At 37.6% G+C, this 23887-nt stretch overlaps 1 protein-coding gene across 1 annotated transcript in view; it reads left to right on the forward strand.

The window, feature by feature from the left end:
- LOC121942438 (solute carrier family 23 member 1-like) overlaps positions 1–23887 on the forward strand; it is a 43602-nt gene that overhangs the window by 3319 nt on the left and 16396 nt on the right. Inside the window, exons 2-7 of the mRNA XM_042485645.1 lie at positions 1930–2082; positions 9063–9220; positions 13144–13327; positions 16108–16289; positions 19847–19964; positions 22395–22551. Coding sequence (XP_042341579.1) covers positions 1930–2082; positions 9063–9220; positions 13144–13327; positions 16108–16289; positions 19847–19964; positions 22395–22551 — 952 coding nt within the window. The remainder of the gene's footprint in view (positions 1–1929; positions 2083–9062; positions 9221–13143; positions 13328–16107; positions 16290–19846; positions 19965–22394; positions 22552–23887) is intronic.

Consider the following 23887-nt stretch of genomic DNA (forward strand, 5'->3'; position numbering starts at 1 on the left):
AGCTACTACTCTTTCCCAAAGGATGCCAAATAAATAAATTAAAAAAAAAATGGACAAAACAAACACAAAAATCTATTTCCGTTTTTTATATTTAGCATATTTAACAAATCACCTCATATGTATTTCCCTGTCCACTAAACAAATGCTACTAGTCTTTAATGTGTCAGCAACCTTACATAAATTTACCTCAAACTTAAAGCTGTAGATTGTCTTCACCCCTTCTCTATAAACCCCTGAAGATTAGCTATTCAGCTTCCTATTAATAATAATAAACAATGTAAACTGATCAAATTGTGTAGTTCTCCATTTCAATAGTCTTACATTATATCACAATTATAAATTCATGATTGATGTATGTACTTTTATCAAATATATATATATAACAAATATGGATTACAAATTTGAGTGCTATGAAGGAATAACCAGCACCATAAATAAATTGAACATTAGAATAGACTAAGATTGACAAGATTGCACCTCCTGAAAATCATCTCTTTGAACCTCTTTTGAAATTCCTTCATGTCCTCACATTTTTTAAGCTCCTCATTCAGACTTCATGTTGTTTAGTCCACACTTTAGTTTAATGTGCCTCTAGTGCTGTTGGCGACATAAATCAGAGCACAGAGGTTCAGATGTCAGTACTTTTTCCCCGGTTGTTAAACCTAAATACAACCAAGTGGGCACACACACTCATACCTTTCAACCAAAATTTACTTTTTATACCACTGGCAGCTTAAGGAAATTGTAGGCTGTTAAGTTATTTTATTGTTCTGTAGAATTTTTAATGTTTTCAGACCAATCAGTAGTGGGGACTCCCTGAGAGCTACATACCTTCAAGGGTTTTTGTCTGTTTGCATTTTCCCTACCAATAGTTAATATTAAAGTTTAGTGACATAAACCAGTTATGGCATATTTTTATATTTCCCTTTAATGAGCCAAAATCCTGTTGTATTTCCCTTGTCGCCTATGCTCAGTAAAGCCTGGACATCACTGGTCCATTTGTCCGTGTATTTGTCTGGTTGTTTTTTATGAGAGTATGCTGCGTTCCAGCTGTTTTTTTAGCACACAGTCAGAGTTAACGAGAGCTGGTTCACCCATGTTTGTTGCAATGATTTTAACAGCAGTTCATGACATTTCACGCTGTGTTTGTAACAGCAAAAGTGGGTATTTTCTAATGACAGTTTGGGACATTTCCAGCCATGTTTGTAGCGACAAAAGCAGGTAATTTGTATTTGTAGTTTGATTAATGCAAGACATACTGCATATTTATATGCTGTCCAAACACTTTCTTTTCATGTATTTATATACAACTTTGGCTGCTAATCCAACAACTCTCAGGAAGTAGGGCCAAAGTCAGTGCCTCCTCTTCAACCTCTTCAACACAACAACAAGGATGTTATGATCCCGAGAGTTGACAGTGATTTATCACGCTCTACAACTTTTGCCTCCACTCATGCTTTCTCAAAAACAAAAGTTCAGCGCAATGCACCTTCATCATCAGCCTCGAAAGGATTTTGGAGAATATATAATTTGTTCACCCCAGCAGCCCTTCGCTATCGTCCATATGGATGTCCCCCATGTCTTCACTCACATCAACTCCCTTGCGAACAATTAGGATTTATGTCTCTCATCTGAGCAGATTACAGTAAAGATGGACTGTCTCCCTGAACTATCCTCTGTTTCAAAGAAAAAGAAAAAAATATATAACTATTCTGAAACCTTTGGCTCTGTTGGAGTCTCTATGTTCACAACAACAGTGAATGATTATATTTGAGAATGTTTGTGTTTTTAAAAAATGTAGGTCGGGGGTTGATGTCCAAATAGTTTCGGTGGATTTAAGCTTTAAGAAAATATTGTTTTTTATTTGATGTTCCTTGGATAGATGGGTTTGATGAATTCCTAACTTGTTCACTTTTGCTTCTTTACAAGGGCAAAGACAGTGATGAACAGCCACAGCTGACGGTTGATATTGGGGAACCACAAACAGAGGCCCTGGAAGAGCCTGTGGACAAAGGTGCAGATTTGGTTTACTCCCTCAATGACAGACCACCGTGGTATCTCTGCATCCTGCTTGGCTTCCAGGTAAATTAATCTTGCAAATGATGTAATTTATGTCATTTGTTGGTGTTTTGCTGGCTCTCGGATCGGGTGCCTGAACTACAGGCTGTACTTTCACATTTTCGGATTGCCAACTGCCGCAAGTCCTGCCACCCTTATAACGTACACAAAGAGTATACCACTGATCAAGAGACACATCCACCCCTCTTTGTCTGTCAAACTTCCACCAAAATCAGATCAAACAGTAAAACTAGGCAGTGCTGATTAGGAATGGGTATTATTAGGATTTCATTGATACCAATACCGGCACTGCTTAACGATACCGAAACTTAGCTTGTCAACCTTCACAGTTTCCTTTGGTAAAGAAAAAGAAAAACACAGTTGTACTCCTTGTTAATTATTGTTTATTGTTATAAGGGCAGCTTAAACTTTATTCTCAGCATACCTATCAGCAGTTATCTAGCAAACCTAAACCAACTTCACTCACTGAAATGAATGACTGTCTTTCAGGATAAACTTTTTTACTGTGTCATTTCCTCTTGGTTCATAATGGTCAATATGTTTTGACTTGGGTGTCTGATTTCCATCTACTGAGAGCAATTGGAGCCACTGGGGCTTGGGGACTCCACCGCCAGACTGACATTAGCATTAGGGGCTTTGCTAACTCTATCACAGACGCTGCACTACTTCATATTCATGAAATGCTGCACTTGCAGCTATACTTTGACACAAGCGTCGTCATCATGAGGGGCAGGTTGCCAGATATATTATATATTTATGTCATGAATACTGTAGGGCTGCACCTAACAATTATTTTTTTATTGATTAATCTATAGATTATTTTTTCAAATAATCAATTAATTGATTAATATAACAACAAATTTACTGAAAAATAACATTTTATAACTTGACATACAGTGCAGGGCATTATTCCCCAACAAAAAATAGCCCAGTCGTAACTGGTAATCTGTGTTTTACAGTCTGATATAAAGTCTCTCCAAAATGAAATTAATGCAAGAGCTTGTTCCATTCAAGTAAAAGAAATGTAGTGCAATCTACATTTACCAATCCAACAGCAAAATAAATAAAACAATGTAAAATTCAAGTCACTTTTGGGAGGAGGACCAAAACAGTTACTCTTTGTTACAGTAACAAACATCAAACCTTGCAGTCCAACATAACATCTTACAGTAAAATTAGTACAATTTGATTAACACTGTAACTTCTCTCTTACAGAAATAATTCTAACTAGTATATTCTTTCTGCATCAGAATAGACCAGCCTTAACTGGGCCTTAAGGCATATCGCTGTCTGCTGATATGAGTGCTGTATTTTCATATTTATAAGCACATATTCCACTCATTTATGAAGTTATGCAAGCTCCTGCAGAGCTGACAACTCCGTCCTGTAAATATTTCAAAATAAAATGCATTGTATCAGCAACTGATGGCATTCTGTCCACAGAGACACAGTCAGATAGCTTTTGTTTTGAAAGAGAAGCAAGAAAGTTGAGGTAAAACAAACATCTTTGTATTTCCTCATCTCTGTGACAGAGAGAGACTTTAAACTGCAGTATAAATTGGTAAAGAGTCAACTAACACGAACGTCACTCTTAAAAAAACTGTGAGCCACCATTTCTCTAGATGTGCTGCAGCTTTTTGGTTTAACAACTGCCTGCCACTGCTGGAAACAAGGGTGAAATGGGACTGAACCATTAGGTGGATGTTCCAAAAAACACATTGCAATGAGCTGAAATAAGATTAAAACCATGATAGTGTTGCAAAGTGTGTAATAATTCTCTTTGGGTTTGTCACCGTAAACAGCCACTTTTATCATTGCAAAAAGTTATTCAACGCTAAAAGAAATAATATTGATTAGTGGAGCTTTAAACACAATGCATTTGGGTGAAAACAATTTAGTGTAAATTCGTGAGATGGCATTTTTTCAATGATCAAATAATTGTACAGTAAATTAAACAAGTATTAAATTATGATGTGCATGCACAAATAAGTCAAAAACCAGTATTTGAAATGCTTTTACAAAATAAATTATTCAGATAACTTACAGTAGCTGGTTCCAGGTATTAAGCAGCAATACATTATAACAACTATTATGATATCTTCCTACAGTAATCACTAGAAAAATATCAGACTTGGAGCCATGCCTGTAGCATTTCTCAAACCTCAAATCCTATTTAAACAACCCAGCTGTATCCCAGCATGTAGAAGATGGTCCTTTTTTGGACAAAGACAAAGATATTGGATGGGAATTTTTTTTTACCATCTTACCATCTTACCATTTTACCAATTATAAAATATTATGTGTGGAAGAACAGCACCCTCTTTCTGCTTTGTGTCCTAAAACTTTCCAGCACATCTCATCCTGTGTCTCTCGTTGTGAATTTTAGAATTGCTCAGTCCTCGTCTGGGTAAAGATAAGATAAGATAAGATAAGATAAGATAAGATAATCCTTTATTAGTCCCACAGTGGGGAAATTTCCAACATTGCAGCAGCAAAGGGATAGCAAAATAGAAAGATAACTGTGCAAAATAAACTATATTAATAAATAAAAGACTAATTCATAACAATATGATCATGAAATGCCAAGTTTTGTGGTCATTCACATTGAAATGTCAAAGCCTTGTTAAACAGTACTTAAAACAAGTCACAGTATTTTTAATGTTTACATGATTTAAAGCACTTGAAATGTTAAACCCTTTCTTTTTTAAGCAGCTGTCATTTATAGTAAGTTGATAATCCAAAAGGATTTGAATCTGACATTAAACCTGTCATCCTTTAATCCAGCAGTTGTCAACATTTGACAATAAATCAGACCTCTTTGAATCTCATGTTGGAAGACAAAACTTGTTTGTCAGTACTTTATAGTGCTTATTATTGGCGGAAGTCCAAGGTGAGAGAAGGTTTTCTCCACAGAAAAAGAACATTAGAACAATAAAAGAGAATGTTTCTGATAAACAGGGCAGTGTAATGGAAAAATGACATGAGAAAAAGTGCTCCTTGAGTTTACATAAGAAAATCAGAAGATCCGAAGGCCATGAGTTCAATAAGTTTGAGCAGCCATGACATTTGAATCATGCGGTAAAATTAGTTACAAGGAGACCCTGTAGAATGAATACACTTTGACGACGCAGTGATTAATCAGCTAGTTAGATATTTTTAGATTGAAATATTTTCTGCTTTATTTAGCTTTTTAGCTTGTGTATTAAAGGCCTGAGGCTGATCCATGGACCAAAGGAAAAGCTTTTGGGCTGTTATGGGGAGATTTTGCTATAATATCTTTACGTGATGGAAGTAATCACTTACGTGAAGTCACGTAACGTACGTCGACACGTCCCACCATTTCACACAGCATGCGTAATGACAGCGTGAGCAGCACCGGGCGTGTCGCTTATTATTTCGGCGCCCATGTATCAAGTTAGAGCGTGCACGCTGCTCGCCCGAGCATCGCTTGTCAGGCGCGTGTGAGCTGTGTTTCAGCTGCAGCATATCTAGAGTAAATAATCGATAGATTAATCGATTAATCAAAAAAAAAAATCGATCAAAAAAAATAATTGTTAGTAATATATAATATGTTTAGTAATATATCGCTAAATATATTACGGGCACAACACTCATGTTTCTGGTGCGCCTTGGTACTATACTATACTGACAGCCTTTCCTTTACACTCGGGATTCTCTTTACCGCCATATGAAGGCAGTAGGTATCTGTTTGCTTTGCACTCTTGAAGTGGAGTGACTTTTGGTTGTCTCAAAACACATGGTGCACAGGAGATCTTGTTACACTTTGTGTAAGCAGAATGTAGAGGAAGGTAGAAGGTAAACTTATTGGTCATTTTTTAAAACAAAGTTTTAAAAAAACAAAATTACATTTGTCATCTTTGAAGTTGAAGAATGACTTGATTAAAATCAGCAGCTACTATAAAAAGTTTCATCCGATTTCTCCTGATGGCATCATTCGCTTCCCGCAGGGCATTTTTTGAATTATAAGACTGTTTTAAAATAAGGAAGCCCCCAGTACTATGTGCACATCAAATATCCTTTAACTATTAATCTGTACAATTTACTCTGCATATTGGAGATGGATGCATTGAAAACAGTTTATTCAGCTTTATCTTAGCTATAGCTCCCATTCCTACAAGCTTTTCATGTGGTGTCTCCATCTTAAACACGAATTAATTGGGTTAACGCTTAAATTCTTTATCTTTTTTAAACAAGGCTGGCCAAAAATGTCGCCTGGAGCTCCACATTTTTATGCTAGTTGAAAGCCATGGCCAGATTTATTATTTTTTTGGGTTCTCCACATCCATCCAGCCAATTGACATGAATGAGATATCTCAGGAATGGCTTGAGGGAATTTCATTAAATTTGGCACAAACCTCCCCTTGAATTCAACAATGAACTCATTAGATGTTGGTGGTCAAGGGTTAAAGGTCAAGGTCAATTTAACCTTGCCTTTCTCATTAACTGTAGTTACATAGACATAAATAACCCATTTATAGTGCTTGTCCTGGTAATAATCATATTTGGGAAATGGTGTTTAAATGAGCACAGAAATATTAGGTTATGCACATTACGCATATGTATTCCAGCAAACATATTCAGGTTTTTCATAAATGGAAGATACTGTTTACATGCTCAAACACATAAACAGAATATTACAAAAAACAGATCATAAATGGGTTTTGTCCATGTAAATATAAATGTAAATATATTTGTTTTGAAGCCTGCTGTGTGATAAAATACCTGTTTTTTGTGGAAATTAAAGAAAAGCGGGCCTCACTATAAGCTCAAAATACTGTGCAGCCTAACCGAAGCATTTAAAAGTCTAAACAAACAAACCAAAACATGAAGAAGAGAAGTTTGTTGTCCACCCAAAGAAAGTCTGTTATTGTAAAAGCTGCAGTTAACTTCTTTTTCCACTGGGACAATTCATTTTCTTGAGCTTTTTTTTCTTTTTTTTTTTTGAGTGGTTTGCCCTTTTTGGTCACATCACTGTTTTTATATAAGCGCAAACTCACCCATTTCCCAGAAATTTGCTGTAAAGTCACAACAAATCTGTTGAAGTTTGACTTCATCACATCATGACATAGCATGCTTTAAATCTGCAGGATTGGTAGACAAGCATCAGCGCTCACCAGCCACCTCAGCTGCATGTCACAGGGCATTTCACCGGGGTCATCAAGTTGTGTCCTCCTTGCGCTTAATTTGATTTAGACCACAATTTGTCATGAAGGCTCAGTAGATAATCCCAGCATCTGGCCACACTTTAACCTTCAGCTACACCATCACCAACAACTAATATAGATTCCCTTCTACCAACTCCCTAAATCCTAAATTTAGTGAGGCCATCAACATCTGCCTTCAATTGTTTTCCTCTTCTTCAGTGGTGGTCAGTGGACCACCACCACCCTCAATTCAGACATATAGAGTTTGGGGGACAATGCATTGACAACACAATATTAAAGAAAGCTGAAAACAAAATAAAGTGCTCCTCTGTATGCAAGCTAACATTGTAAGTAGCCAGGCTTGGATCTGTAAAGAACAGGATCAGATTTGAGCTTGAACTGTGTACGCTTGTTTCAGAGTCTTTTCCGACTATTTTGGCAGCTTCTTAAGCCTTGAGGTTGCAAGAGGTCACTTTCTATTACATGAACATGGCTAAGCACTTTGATATTTAGCTAGTGGGTATCTTTAAAGTATTAAACTTTGCTTTTGATTTGCTAAACTTAACGAAACCTTCAAAGGATAGTTCAAATCTTTTGAGGTGGGGTTGTACAAGGCCCAAGTGGTGGGTTGTGGTCCAAACTGGGCTGTTGGGTCCATTCTAAATGGACTGCAAGTGACTCTTGAATGTGTCAAGTTTATAAAAAAAACACAGAGGTTTTATTTTGAAGTGCCAAGTGTCTGTTTATTCTTGCAGTGCATTTTATTTCTTTGTGTTCAAAGCCGATGTGTGGTTTACATCTTGTGAAGTAAAAACTTGTCTGTGTTATGTGCTATTTTATAATCTGTGAAAATTGAACTAGTGACTAAGGAGGAATCTGGGCCGTGTGGCTGGACCAGTTGGGAACCACTGGTACAAGGTTACTTATCAATAGTCAGTGTATTACACACAGTAGATGGCCGACGACACGCCCCCGGTTTGGATTTTCAACAGGGAAGCTAAGCAATGTACTGCTGTGGACTGGGACAGCAACAAAATGTCTTTTAACAAAATAAAAAAAAAAGTGTGTCAATTTATGTGTATGCTATATTAAAAATATTGTCACTGCTAAACCTTGCCATCAGACGACAATTTCCGATGGGGAGCTGAAGCTGTTAGATCGCTTACTTTGAAGCCAGACACAGAGGTGTCACGTTAGAAAATGTTCATGTTTCATGTCCTCTAACAGTTTTCTATGACATTGCCAAATAATTTTGTGGTGATAGAGGTGCCGCATCAGACTGTACTAATAGGAGTTGTTTTACAAGGGAATGACACAACTTCTTTGTCTGTTGAAATTGGAGTACTTATCTGTGTGTGAATGAGCCAGAGTGCATCTGTTTTATGTTGGCACAAAACTCAGATCACAGTGCTGCATAAGACATCCGAGAGTACACACAGATAATGTGACCTGGAATGACCTGCTGTGCCAAAAAGTCAAAAATCAGCAACTCTGTTTCAATGTTACTTTTATTTTTCTGTATTTCGTAAAAGAAACTGCATGTTTTTCTGTCATTTACAGTAACTCATCTAGATACATATCAGCTATTATTAAAGTTTTTTTCCTTTTAGCATCTTCCTTTTCCATCATTCCCTGCAGTGCAACAGAAACGATTTGAGAAAAAATGTCATGGGGATGAGAGATATACTTCATATTTACATATCAAGATGAGAACTGGCAGAATTCATAAGAAATCAAGAGAATGGGATTCATTTTGTGTGAAGTGGAAATGTTCTTTTTAACCCCTTAAAACTGATCCACTTTCCTCTGCCTTTGCAGCATTACATCCTCGCGTTTGGAGGCATCATTGCAATCCCGCTGATCCTGGCCGAGCCCCTCTGCATAAAAGACAACAATGTCGCCAAAAGCCAGCTCATCTGCACCATATTCTTTGTGTCAGGAATATGTACTCTGCTGCAAACAGCCATTGGTACCAGGTAACGCCCCCTCACTGTCTTACAGCACCAATAAACCTGATGCTTAAGATATTTCCACATGCGGTCTTTCACACATATACACGTGAGATTTGACAACTTGTGTGTGTGTGTGTGTGTGCGCGCGCGCGTGCGTGCGTGTTCGCGTTTTAAGTGGCGCAGTCAGTCAGGTTTAAGATTTATTGCACGTAAAAACTTAGATAATGCCTCAAGAGAATTAAGAATGTTCCCAAGATAAAAAGATACCGATACTCGTGCACACACACATGCGCACGCACACACATATTTGCACACATATACACACACACACACGCACACACACTTGCCGTGACTGTTTTAACCCTCTGATGATGAGGACAAGCAAGTATTTAAATCTTAATTCACGAGTATTACTTGACAGCATACCTCTGTCATCTAGCCTCAACATGCAACATGTCCTTGCAGTGATCCTGTGATGGTTTTACAAGCTTTTTTGTTCAACCAAAGCAGAGCCAGAGGCTTGTTACAGAAAAATATGCAAACTGTTTGTTTTTTTTTCACTGGAGTTTCAAGCAGGGATGCACCGATTTTGAAACTCTGGGCAGATACCAATAGTGATGTTTTGTTGTTGTGTTTATTTTACTTTTCTTATTTATTCCCTCCTTTGTGCCAGGGAAACAAAGAAATCTAAAGTACAAAAAATAACTGTTTTAAAGACATCAGTAAGCATTAACCAGTTAAACATTTTAAAATCTGCTTTAAAAGCCTGTTTTACTTAATATTATGCATAGGGTTGTCAGTGTTAATTGTGTTGCAATTAAGGTCCATACATTATGCGTTTATTTTTATTTGTATGCATTAGTCGTCAGCTGCCATTTCTATCTCTCAGAGGCTGTACTGAGCTGAGTCTTGGAACCAGAGGGATGATTCTGGTATCATATCAAGACATGAGGGATCCAGTGGTACAGTGGTCTGGCTAGCTTCTTAGGAAGGTAACGGCTAAATAAGGCTCCAACGTTAGGCTAAATGTTTAGATATCTGAATGAAAATGGGTTCTATGGGTACCAGTGAGTCTGCCCTTTACAGACATGCCCACTTACGCTAGTCCCAGGTAGATTTGCGCAAAAATCATGCCGTGCTTTTTTTTTGTTGTTGTTTTTTTTGCATGCAGTATAATTGTGTTACTTTTGTCCATAGTAATTGAATGCATATTGGGGTCCTTCAACAGTCTTGAAATTGCTACCACCTGATAATAATTAGGCTAATCAGACTGATGTCAGCCGGTAACCACATCGTCAAAGCCGGCACTATTTAGGAGTATGTTTTAATCACCACAGACGGTGGTTGAAACTACATAGAAGAATTTGCGTAAATCTGATGCAACTGACTGTAGACCAGCTAACATGGTGGAAGACTGACCTCAGTGATGTCCCCAAGCTGGGGACAAGTCTTAGCATTGCATATGTCTTAGCATTGCAGGGAACAATAGTTTAACACATACAGAATGTTATGAATCAGAAAAAGCAACTAAACTTAAACTCCTGAAAAGTGCAAATGCTGTCATTTGATTCCTAAGCAATGTAATGTGATAAGAATGGCTTGACATTGTTAATGTGGACTTCAAAATTGTTTTGAATTGCAAAATAATGTAATTGTAAACATGTGATAAAAAAATAGTGATTAATTGCGATTCACTATTGAAATTCAGCAATTATTTAAGAAAATTTAAAATTTTTATTTTTTTGACAACCCCAGTCATACATCATTATTCCCACTCTAACACCCTCATTATGTTGCTTTAAAAACAAACAATTGTATTTATACAAGTTCCTTTCTAAAATGACATTTTACAAGATTGTATTTGTGCATATCATGAGAAAGTCATAATTTACCTTCGCCCACTACTAGACTTTAGCTCATCATAATATAGCTCAACGCACCAGCCAATGACTGCTTACACCTAACCTTTACTCTTCCTTTTCCTGCTCATGTCAACACGTATTTGCTGTTCACAATGTGGCAATATCAGGGAAATAATAGGTTGAGTCCCTTGGCATGTCGATTGTGAGTCCACTGTGTCCTTTAATCAAGAAGGGGTTGTTTCTGTAATACTGGAAAATCCAGAAAATCCTAAATGTCATTCTAAACTGACATAAAATAGAAAGCTTATAACATTTCTGAAATGATTCCCCGGAGCTTTATTTGCAACATGAGCAGCAGCTCAGCATAAGCAGCACAGTGAAATAGTGAGTCAGTCTCCCGCCGAGCTCTACGTGACACTAACAGTGGAAATGAGATTTACCCTTCAGGATAAGTTCTGAAATAGTTTTCCTCAAAGCCTCATGACCTCCAAAGTTTTACGCAGCTTAATTTGTGGCCTTCCTTTCATAACAGAGATGTAAAATCCAGGAAGCTGTTTGGCACTTTGATAGGAAAATCTTTCCGAAGCCAATGCATCAATCCGCGATTTACCACTGTGCAGCTGCCTCCCACACACAGTTCAATACACTTTTCTTTTCCCACTGCTGTAACTGTGAGCCTGAGCAAATAGCTAATGCTTTGTTTGAGGTCTCCACCCACATAGTTTGGCAAAAGCTTAAAGGACAAAAATGGGATCCCGGTAAATACTTTGACACTGAATAATAAGTAGGTTAATCTTTGCTTTAATTGTCCTATTCAAAACTGTGGTATGAAGGGCTTTGTTGAACAAGGGAATATAAGGATAAAAACACAAATGCGCACACACAAAAGTGCATGCAAGTACATACATTGCAGCACAAAAAGAAGAAAATACATGCACAGGCACTGTGAAAATATGTCTTTCAATTTAACTTTAAACTGGTATAGACAACAACTTGTTGCATGGTTTGAAATTAATATTTATATTTATAGTCAATTCATTTCAGTCCTCAACAGCAAGTGTTTTTAACATTAAAAATGTGGGGAGAGTTATGCATTTAAAAAATAATGAGAGATTAAAAATGCAGACATTAGACAGGATAAGTGCAGATTATAATAACTGTTGAGAAAATGTCCTGCAGGAGTATTGTTGCGGTGAAAGTTTAAATTATGCCTGTGAGTGAGTAGTTATGAAGAAAAGATATCACATACTGCTTGCACACGTACTCTGTAAGTTTCAATCTCAAAGTTTCATGAAGACAATGTTTGATCTGCCTTCTTTTTTAGGTTGGATTAAGGTTAGTGGTTCCCGAACACAGTGCTAAAAAAATAAATTTATATATTTTTGACATAATTGTAAATATAGATTTCTTTTATAGATATAATGTAGTTCTCTTCTCATTTTTCACTTTAAAAGAAAACAAAATATTTTTTCATTCTCTCTTTTTTGGGGGCATTTTCAACTTTTACTATTTTACTGTTGTCGGTCCAGGTTTCAAAGTTTGAAGGATCCTTCCTTGAATTTGATAAGCATCAGTTGTTTGTTTTAAGGGGGTCATGAGCCCAAAAGGTTTAGCGCAATCACTGTAGGCAACCAAAACTGCTACGTTTGTTATATTAGATCCTAAATCTCTGTATTAATTTTGGTCTGAGTTTCTAAAACAATAATTTAACTACTATGAATGTCTTCCACCGTGTAATATCAGTGTGTGAACATTTTAAGCTGGTTTGAACCAGCCCCTTCTTATTCCCACGTTGCCATATAGTAACGCTTCGATGCCTTGGGCAGCCTGTCTATGCATGGCAATATTTGACACTGATAACAACTAAGGTATTAGAGAGAGAACAGTGTGAATGTCTGTTTAGGTCGGTCCTGACTCGACTGACCAGATCCTGGCTCTGTGAGAAATCAACATGCTCATTAAAGTTCTCAGCTCTCCCTTCAAGCTTGCTTTGAACTCATCCAGGTTATGTTAGTCCGCAGAGACTTGACATCGTTTGCTGCGATGACCTCTGACCTTTAACCCAGTCGATTTACTGACTTGCAGGTTACCCATCCTCCAGGGTGGGACATTCAGTTTCATCACTCCGACCCTGGCCATTCTTGCCCTGCCCAAGTGGCAGTGCCCAGCCCCAAAAGCACCCATGATGTTGTCCGTGCAGCTGCAGAACAGCACCAGCTCGCTACAAATGGAAAATTCTGATGAGGTCTGGATGTCACGAATGCGTGAGGTATGTAAAATATTCACTTGAGCCAGAAGTACCTTATGTGCCCCTAGAGGGAATCCAATCACCTTAGCAGCACTAATGGATATCAGGGGAACAATGAAGACCCTGTGTAATTTTGTCACACCTTAATGTTTGTGTGCTGATTTAAACAGTTGTATGGTTTATACCATTTTGTTTATCTCTACATGTGTGCATCCAGCAGGTTCACCCAAAATGTTCCAATTTAAGAGATTTAAATGCCAAACTCAACACGTACTGAAGTTACAATATGATTACAATAAATGCTCCATGTTATTCTCCTATCATAAATTATGGGACCAGTTAAGATTTTCATTTGTTCTGTTGCAACTGTGTATTTTTTTATTGATTTTTTTTTTTTAAAAAGTTTAAATTGTTAATATTTTGAAATTAGGTTCAAACCCAGAGATGCAAGTTGGACCTTGTAAACCAGGTAAAACAGGACCCATACAGTGTATAAATTGCAGAAGGGGTAGTAAAAAACAAAACAAGTTGAAACAAATTGCTGAAAACATAAATACTTAACTGTGTGGTTAAAAACATGAACATTTGGTCAAAGATGACTCAGATTCTTATTAATTGAAGAAAAAGCTGTGTATTTACAAAAATCTGATAGTGAGTAAAAACAAAATATAAAATAATAATAATAACAAAAATGGGTAAAACATGAATCAAAAACTTAAAATTTGGGGTAAAACCTCCAGATTTGGGTTAAACAACACACCCAATATTATGTCCCAATGCTAAGAGTTTGTGTAAACACAGAAATCTGGGTAAAACTGTTGAACAATGCTAAATTTCTCATACAAACTACTACAACAGGAAAAAATATGAATCAACTTTTGTTGTCTAGCGTTTAAGATATTTTGCACTCTCATATATCTGTCAGCAGGGTTTTGTGCAAGACATCTTTACCTGTGGCAATGTGTGCATTTATCACAGATGTGTGTTTCAAAAGGAGGATCTCTAAACAGGATGGAAACTGCCACACCTTTGCTTTCAGTAGGAGCGATTGATAAAGTGCCAAAGCTCTGCTAGTTTCTGTAGCAGGGTATGTTTACCATATTTCAAATGTGCTCTCAGATCAAAGTCTGTGTGACAAGACCTGTTGATAAGACTGATTACAGTTTAATGAGAGGTTTAACAGAATAAAAACAACAAGTTGAAAATCATAAATCCAACTGTCAGGTTGGAAGTTGGAAGTCACGACTCAACATGTATGTGTGACTGCTCATTACAATGGACTTTGTAAAAAGGCAATTGGATAATAATACACCATTATCGAGTATATAGGCCCTATGATGTGGATGATTAAAAAACAACAAGCCCACCGCCTCTTCATGAAACAGGCAATATACATTTATGTACAGAAAATACATCAACAGCAAAGTTCACATAACTCTATTTTAGCATTTTCACCATCTTCACTATTTCACTAATCTGCATAATTATAATGTTATATATAATAAATAGGCCTTTGGAATAAAATACATCGTCTTAAATTTGTCTTTGTTCAGCGCTGTTAATTAAAATACCAAACCAGAAGCAATGTTCATCCTTGCATTTCTATTAATAAGGTTGTAGTTTAATTTCTGAGTTTAATATATTTTCAAAGCTACAAAGCTTTTTGTAGAGGTTTTAGTTCAGTTAGAGCCACCCATGTCTTCTGTTATTTTTAATTTGTTTAGATTTCATCTGGAATCCAAATAGAGTCACAAGTGCATCCATTTTCATTTTCATGGAGTGGCTCCTTAACTGCTAAATGCACAGCAGCACAGCAGCGGCATTAGTTGGCCTGCCTGTCGCTTGCTGAGAGCACTTGTAGATGTCCTCCCTCAGAGAGAGAGCTATACAGCAGCGATACTCAGCTTTTCCGCCTGCAAGCCAAATCTGGCCGTTGATAGGGTGCTGGTTGGCCCTCCAATCATTCACAATAAAACAATGTAATTCACACTGGGAATTGTTTTTGTACTTGGAGCATACATAAGGTGCCAGAGTGCATAAAACAGCATCAGAATAGTGCTTGTTTATCAACGAAGTGCCAGTGGAAGATCTCCTTGACAGAGGTCCTAGCTAAGCCCCTAATGTCCTAAAATACTAGAAGTATCCTAAAATCTGAGAAATGTCCCAATATCCTAAAAATTCCCCAGAAACTTAGAAACCTCCTTAAATCCTCAAAATGTCCTAAAAAGCTAGAAATGTCCTGAAATTCTATGACTATGCTGCTGCTGTGACTGGCCTCTGGCCTCCTGTCATTTTGCAAAAGTGGCCCCCAAGCAGAGCAAGTTAAGTATCCCTGCTATATAGGAAAAAACCAATTTCGTATCATACAGTTTATCTTAAGTTAATTCCATTCTTTACAGTATGCAGATAAGTGGCAACATCCTCTGGTTATCCTCTTATCTGTGATTACGTGTATTTCTCACTCGCATGTGCACACTATAATATTCCACATTTCAGTTTTTTTAAATCATATATCACAAATTTTTATGTCTGTTACACACAAGAGGGTAACTCTGGGGCATAAAAAAGGATGGCTCCAAAATTGAGTCAGTCCACCAAGACCTCCATGTTAAAATGCCAAACCCCAAAAGAGAAATAAACATGTTAATAGCCTGGTACAAAAGCAGTTTTGGTCGTTATCGTTAATTTCCCTGTTCACGATGACTGTTCATTTTTATAAAACTCCCTTGACTTATGCTAGATGATGCACAGTTGAGTACCAGAAACATGGCTTACGTATCTCAGTTGTGTCCCCTCTGCAGATCCAGGGAGCCATCCTGGTGTCCTCTCTGCTCCAGATCATCCTGGGTCTTTCTGGCCTGGTTGGCCTCGTGCTGAAATATATCGGTCCGCTGGCTATCGCCCCCACCATCAACCTCATTGGCCTGTCACTGTTCATTGAAGCTGGGAAGAAGTCTGGAGGTCACTGGGGAATTTCTGCTCTGTGAGTGGGTGGTGTTTTACACCTGGGTTTTGAACAATTTGATCTTGTAACAAAGGCCATAACGTTTGTTTGTGTGTGTGTGTGTGTGTGTGTGTGTGTGTGTGTGTGTGTGTGTGTGTGTGTGTGTGTGTGTGTGTGTGTGTACTTCAGTGTATTACACTGTGTACTATCCACCATGTGCTTTCAACAGCTTCAGTCTCTGTCGATTGTCAAGAGTCTTTACTGACAGGACGAATACGAGTCCACTGAAAGATATTCCCTCATTTTCTATTTAAATGATGTCCCACGCTCAAGTCCAAAATCCCATATACATGTTCACTTGTGCTGAGATCTGGGGATTGTGAGGGCTATAGCATATGATTCACATAATTTTCATTACACTATTCAGCAACCCGTAATACCCTTTATATAGGTATCATCATTTAGTAGTTCTCTCAACTCATTTATTCAGGCTTTTCCTTTATATTGTCATCTGTTTGAGCCTGTATGCACAGTCCCACAGCTTAGAGAGATTAGGAGCGATGATGGCATTAAAATAATTATATGATTTATGTGGATGCACACTATTACAGTGTAGCAACTTGAGCATTCACAAATACAGCACAGTAAGATAAGGCATTAGAACACATGGGGAACTAATAACATTATTCCAGACACAGAAGTCTGATTTAATTTCTGTTCAGCAAAATGTTGTTCATTGTCTGTTTTCCACTCACTTTGTTTCTTTATAAAAGCAGTCATGCCCCCAATTTAAAATCCACCTAATCTCCACAACTGCTGCTGCTGCTGCTCACTATTCCCCATTAACTATCTCTGATTTGTCTTTGCTCCTGACCTGTCCGACCCCTTGAAATCTGTCTTCATTTGCTGCCGCCATCTCCAGATAATGCAGACTAAAGTCATTATACAGAGTGATCCTTGTGGGTTTTAAAAGGTTCAGCACATCCACCTCCCGGTGCCATATATGGAGGGTAATCAGTCATATCCTTCTTAGCCCCATTGCCCTGACACCAAGTCAGTGTGCTGGTTATCAGGAGCTTACAGGACCTGAGACACAGACATCTTGTGGTTGTAATCCAACACTCCCAACACACAATAAATACTCAGACTCGACCAGTCTGCCAGAAGACATAGGGCAGGGGAAGTGAAGAAGTCCATTCGCAAATCAAGATCTTTCTGTCTTTCTTTCTTGGTACCTTTTTTCTTTCTTTTTTGGTTTCTTTCTTGGTTTATTTCTCTCTTGATTTATTTCTTTATCTTTTGTATTTCTGTTTCTTTTTTTTTTCTTTTTTTTTTTTTTGCTTATTTTCGGGTAATTTTCTTGTAACTTTTTACTTATTTCTAACTACTAAACTGTCTGCTTTCTAAAATTAGTCATTTTTTGGCCATGCCTTGTTAGGTTTCTCATTTCCGTTTCCTCTTTTCCTCATGTTTTTAAAAGAAATAAAACCAACTTGGTAGGGTTTTAAAGAGTTAAAAAGTTTCATTTACAAAGTCACTTTTTTTAGGGGTGTAAGCATACACAAAATTGAGGTTTGGTTTGTACGTTGATTATGGGGTCACAATTTGTTACATTTCAGTACAGCAGGGAAAAGCATGCAGAAAATATATATTTTTCATTCATTCTGAAAACTGTAAACATTCAATCTGGTCATGATGCGTACTTTAAAAGGCACTTAGATAATGTCATATTGTCAATAAGAAATTAAAGAAGTAAATAACACAATGTCAGTAATATAAATGTGATACTCTATCATAAGTTGTTGACCTGTTGATAATTCCTGAACTGCAGCTTAGGCCCATTACAAAGAGGAGGCACAGGGGACTGACTAAAATGCATACAGAAAAGCATATTGTAACGGAGCTCATGCACTTTCAACATATGCTGTAATTCAAAATTCAGAATTCAGACATAAGTTACGGTATATATCGTATATGCAGCCATTATTGCTCCATAGCATTAGTTATTATCTTGGCACGCTCTGAATCTACAGTTTTAGGCAACCTGGACACTGTGGAGAGAAGGGCTCTCATGTCTGTAGTCTGTTTTTGACTCGTTATACTTATTGACACATTTTGGTGATGCTGTCCTTAATGAGATATTTGAAGTGTTGCCACAGATATACCCAGTTAAACAATGTGGGCAAATGTTTAAACACAAAAACGTTTTCAGTTGAGCTTGACAGCTAAGCTGACCAGCATGCAACAGATGATCAACAGCTACTTCGCTGCTAAAACTCACACTTTACTCACGGAATTACAGTTCTGTGGGTTCCTGTAGTAGACATAAATAGATTTTTTTGAATGCTTGGATCACAGGGTGTACCAAACGTATGCGGCATACTGAACCAGCATCCTGTACCGAATGGTTTGAGGTGAATACATGTACCGAGGGATGTCCCAATCCAATCTCAAACATCAGACTCAGGGATGATCAAAGCATTTGCCTGTTTTTTTTTTTTTTTTTGACATTGTAATGCTAACTTGGCTTGCTAAGTTTGGGGCTAACCTCCTTCACTTTAATCAGCAGAAAGCAAGCAAAACAGGGGAGGTTTGCTTGAGTCTTGAGTAGCTGTAGCATTTATTCACTGACAAATAGTCCAAACTGTTCACACTCACTGTTCTCACACACCTCGCACTGCTATGTTTCACTTCATACTCTCTGCTGCAGTGGCTGCAGCCTCACTGACATACACGCACTCTCTTTCTCTTTTGATTGTACATTTGCAATGCACACAGTCTGAAATAAACTGAGGCACCGAAATCTGCACCAGAAGGACTAGAAGCTCTAGATTTTCACAGCTGAGGAAGTCATGAAAGAAAAATAAGCCTAATGATCACATCACATGCTCCTCTCACAATGTCACATCTCTTGCATTTGTATACTTGTTGGCCTACTTGTCCTGTTCTGATCAATTTAAAATTCTGATTTTTTTTTACAGGCACATATTTTTCAGTCTGTATTTTAATCTGAATGTTTAGACTGATGTTTAGACCGCTCCTGCTGCAGTCATAAATTTAATCAGAATAAATGTTTCAGCTACAGTGTAAATGTTTAATAAGATTTGAGTGACTTGCTCATTCTGTGGAACAAAGTGGAGCTTAGAGATGCAGAGAGGAACTTATTCTTAACTTTAAAATAGAACAACTATCATTTCAAGTAACTATTTCTGGGATACATTTTAGTGTTGACCAGGCTGCAGACTTTCCCACTGAAATAACATGCACCATGCTTGCATTGGTGCAGAACAGTATTTCATGCACCGCATGAGGTGGATCACACGCCGAATTAAGAAATTTACAATGTTCACATGACCCCATCAGCCACACTTGCACTGTTACTGTGCAGTAAGCTTTTACATGATGACATGTATCATAAAGGCATGCCTGTTGAGTAGAATGACATGTTTTCACTTGCTTTGACTTGCCCCTTTCTGTGTTGTTTGGAGGCATGTCATGCTTAAGCAAAATTAAACTAATAGCTTTGAACAAGGGCCAAGCCTTGGTGGAAGCAGCTGTGAGTGACACATTTTTTCTTGTCTTCTGCTTTCCCACAGCACAGTCTGTCTGATCCTCCTGTTTTCTCAGTACCTCAGCAAAGTCAATGTTCCAATGATTGCTTACAAGGATAAGAAGTGGAAGATTTTCCAGTACCCCCTCTTCAAGCTCTTCTCTGTGAGTTTCCTTTATCATGTTCTGCTTGTCTTCTGTCATGGGAAAAAACAACAACATTCTATTTCAAGCACCTATGGCCCATAATATCAGTGCAGTGCTTAAAAACTATACATCTTAATGATCACCCAGTATCAAGCCAAAAGTCTGCCAATCCAGTATACAAAACTAAATTCAAAATTTTCATTAACTGTGTTAATCTAAGGACTAGGGATGCACAATAATAACGGCACGTCATCGGTATCAGCAGATTATTGACTTTGTTAATAAAAATAGTTAAATCAATAAAGTGAACATGTACAAAACATTAACCCCAGGTTGAAGTATTTTTCTTATTTTGCATAATGAATGAATGTTACATATATTTTATGTCTCCATCTGCTGGTGGGTCATCATGATAAGAGTATGCATAATACATATGATGTTAATTCCATTACAGAAAAGACAGCTGACAATGCTTCTTCTTCTTCTCAAAGAAACGCAGCTTGTTTTTGCCATATTATGCAATTGATATTGTATAGAAAGCCCTTTTGATGCATTTGGTGTTTGTCACACAAGAGACAGATAATGTTGTTACATGTCACGGCCATCACACCTCTTTTGCTTCTGGAACACTGGCACACTAACTTGATTTTTAAACAGAGACTGCACCATAGAGCTGCTACTACGTACTTACTAAGTGCTTACTTTTCATTTTTACACAAAACCAGACACTGGTAACATCATGTCACTTCAGTGTACGATTTAAATAGCATGCTGGCATATTGGAACCAAAAGAGGAGTGACGTATCACACAACAGCAACAGCCTCTTGTGTGACATGTAACACATGCATCAGCAATGCTTTCTTAACAATAACATTGGCATAACATGGCAATAACAATCATTAACATTCTCTGTTATATAGTTGCTGTTCACATCATCGGCTCAGAGGGTGAGGAGTTCCCAAATCTCACTATTTTCCCAACTTGTGGACATTTACAGCAGCTATTTGTCGTCTTTGAGTTAGCTGCTAACTGCTGCTAGCTGCTTTTTAAATCCCTGAATGTTATGTGTGGTTACGCACATAACATATCGTCAAACAAATGATGGCATGATGCCACCATTGTTTGGTTCTGTGTAAATAGCAAAGTTGGCATAATGAAGGGATGTGATGGTAGCCTTTTTGCACGGTTTCTGGGTAAAATGGGTTTTGTCCCCTTTTTTCACACCTGATGAGATTGCATCTCTGTAATTAAGTGGTTGCAGGAGCCTGGAGGTTTTTGGGCCATGCTTTGAAGCTCCAAGGTATGAGGTCGAGAACATACATGCTAATGTAATGCAGACTCAATGAATAAAGGTTTAAAAGAAAAAAGACAACAACTTAAACATTGAATGCGAGCCTCTTCTAGTGAAAAGTGTGTGACTCATTTTGGCTTCAGGGTTTAATCTGTGGAATGCATTATATATGACTGCTCTTATCATTTTGGCAGAATGTCACATCTTGTGTAAGCCCCAAAATCGTACCTAAGAAATGAAGGTTTTTTGATCTTACCGTAAACGAGGTTACTTTTGGATTTAACAGCAGCACAGAAAGAGCTCACCTACTGTAAAAGGGTAGCCAACACCCAATATTATACACAGTCTCTTGGCAAGCTCTATTCATTAATAAGTGATCATATAATGCATGACATACTCTGGCAAATTGTTGTGTAATTTGTACTTTAAATAATGACTCTTTTAGATTTTAATCCATTCTTTCTCTTGGACACAGTATAGGTGAAGATGTCAAAATAGCATCAAAGCAGAAATGAAGGAAATATAAACATATTTTTCTGGCATGTTTTTTTCTTCCCTTGAGCTAATGTTTGACTCTCCTCATATGCCATGCATATGATAAAAGCATTCTTGTGCACAACTCTTTGCTCCACGCAAAATCCCTGCACAAATCCAATCAGAGGTGCACACCAGAGCCCAAGGCATGTATGAAAATGCATGCACGCTCAAATTGAATGCAAGTGATAAATGGTGCAGTAATGAAATCCATTAATAAATTAGATTGTGCTCAGAATCCATTATCAGACGAGTTTGTAGAAACATATATTTAAAATATTTTATTGATGCAAATCAGGCGTTTCTTTGCAAAAACTTATGCTTCAGTAGATCCTTATCCAACAGCCATGGTTGCAGTTAGGGATGGACAAATTTATTGGTTTAAAGACAGATTGGACCTGTGATTGGCTTGTAATGAAAAAAGAGGTAACTGGCATGTAATGTTGGCTCTGTGCATGTAGGTGAATATAAAAAGTCACTAGCTTCAAGGTTTTTAGTACTTTACTGCATCACCAGACTTTCAGCAGATGCTTAAAAGAGTGTCAGAAATGATTGGTTTTTGTTGTTTAAATTTCAGTTTAAATATACTTAGACGTCCTGTATCTGATAAAAAAAATTCTAGGCTTTGTTCGGGATGTGTGGTGCCTGGCTCGTCTGCTTCTTACTGACCATCTTTGAGGTCTTCCCTTCAAAGTCTGATGAGTACGGTTTCTCAGCCAGGACCGACATCAGCCTGGACGCTGTGGCTAACTCTCCTTGGTTCCATGTGCCTTACCCAGGTAAGTGCATATATATCATGCTCTAACATCCTGGAAACCTAATTAGCCAGACTAATTATTTGTCATGTTTCCTCTTCTTCTTCTTCTTCTTCTTCTTCTTCTTATTCCTCTTCTTCTTCTTCTTCTTCTTATTCTTATTATTATTCTTATTCTTATTCTTATTCTTATTCTTATTATCCTCCTCCTTCTTCCATATGAATTTTGGCTGTGCTACTTCTCCTGCAGCATTGCCACCACATAGACAAAATGTGCCTGATTATCAGTAATAGTATACTATGACTTCTATCAGCAATTCCCTAAGCCATTTTCGCAAAATTCGCAAACACCTGCGACAGATTTTACAGTGGGTTTCTATGGGAAGGATTGTTGGGATCTTGAGTGGAGAAGATCAAAGGCAAAGTGTGTTAGAATGGAGAGGAGGTTTAGAATATTCTAAAAAAAATCCTTACTCCGACTGACACATCACTATATGGACTCATTGAGCCTCCAAAAGAAGAGAGGACCAATAAAATCCCCTTTTACTTCAGTGAAAACTGAGATGAGAATTTCTGGAAAATGTCCGACAGTATCTGTTTCTAATTCGCTATTTCGTCCCACATTTTTAGACACCAACTAGACATCAATTATATGTTTCCCGTCTTGGCTGTCACCAACTGATTTGCAGACCTTCATAACCTGTGCTTCGATGTTTTGACTTCCGTATACTTGGTGTTAGCTTTTTTAATCAACAATTTCCTTAGCTGTGGAGAATACGATGAGTTCACTTTAGCACTTTAGTACTGATCTCCGTAGCTGTGTAAAACAAACTGGTAGTGTATTAAGAAGAGGCAGCAAGATATTGCCTTCAGAATGACCAAAGATGCCACATTTCTGCAAGGTTATGTTCTGCTTGTTCAGCCTGTGTTTGAATTATCATTATCAATACAAATACATTACATACATTTTATTGCTATCCCCTATTGAGGTTGTTCTCATTGATCTCCCAGCTCCACTGGTATTGACAAAAACCTCACGGTTTCCCACACATTCATTTTTGGCGGGCTGCCATGATCAAAACATCCTCCACCACGAATCAATTTTCTTTTTGTTTAGAACTGGGCCATTCATGCGGAGTACTGTTGGAATATACTGTGTGTACTGTTTGACTGAGAATAGCACCACAGTCACATGGCGCAGAGTGTACTCTGGTCACAGATGGAGCATCAGAACAGCAGGCACAGTGAGACTGAAACATAATCGTTCACTGTGCCTAAAAGTTTACTTCCACTCACTCTAAAGCAACTTCTCCTCTCATGCATTGTTTTGGTCAGCTCTGACCAGATTAACTAATGATTTA

The sequence above is a fragment of the Plectropomus leopardus genome, chromosome 1 (assembly GCF_008729295.1).
Source record: "Plectropomus leopardus isolate mb chromosome 1, YSFRI_Pleo_2.0, whole genome shotgun sequence".
Taxonomy (NCBI): domain Eukaryota; kingdom Metazoa; phylum Chordata; class Actinopteri; order Perciformes; family Serranidae; genus Plectropomus; species Plectropomus leopardus.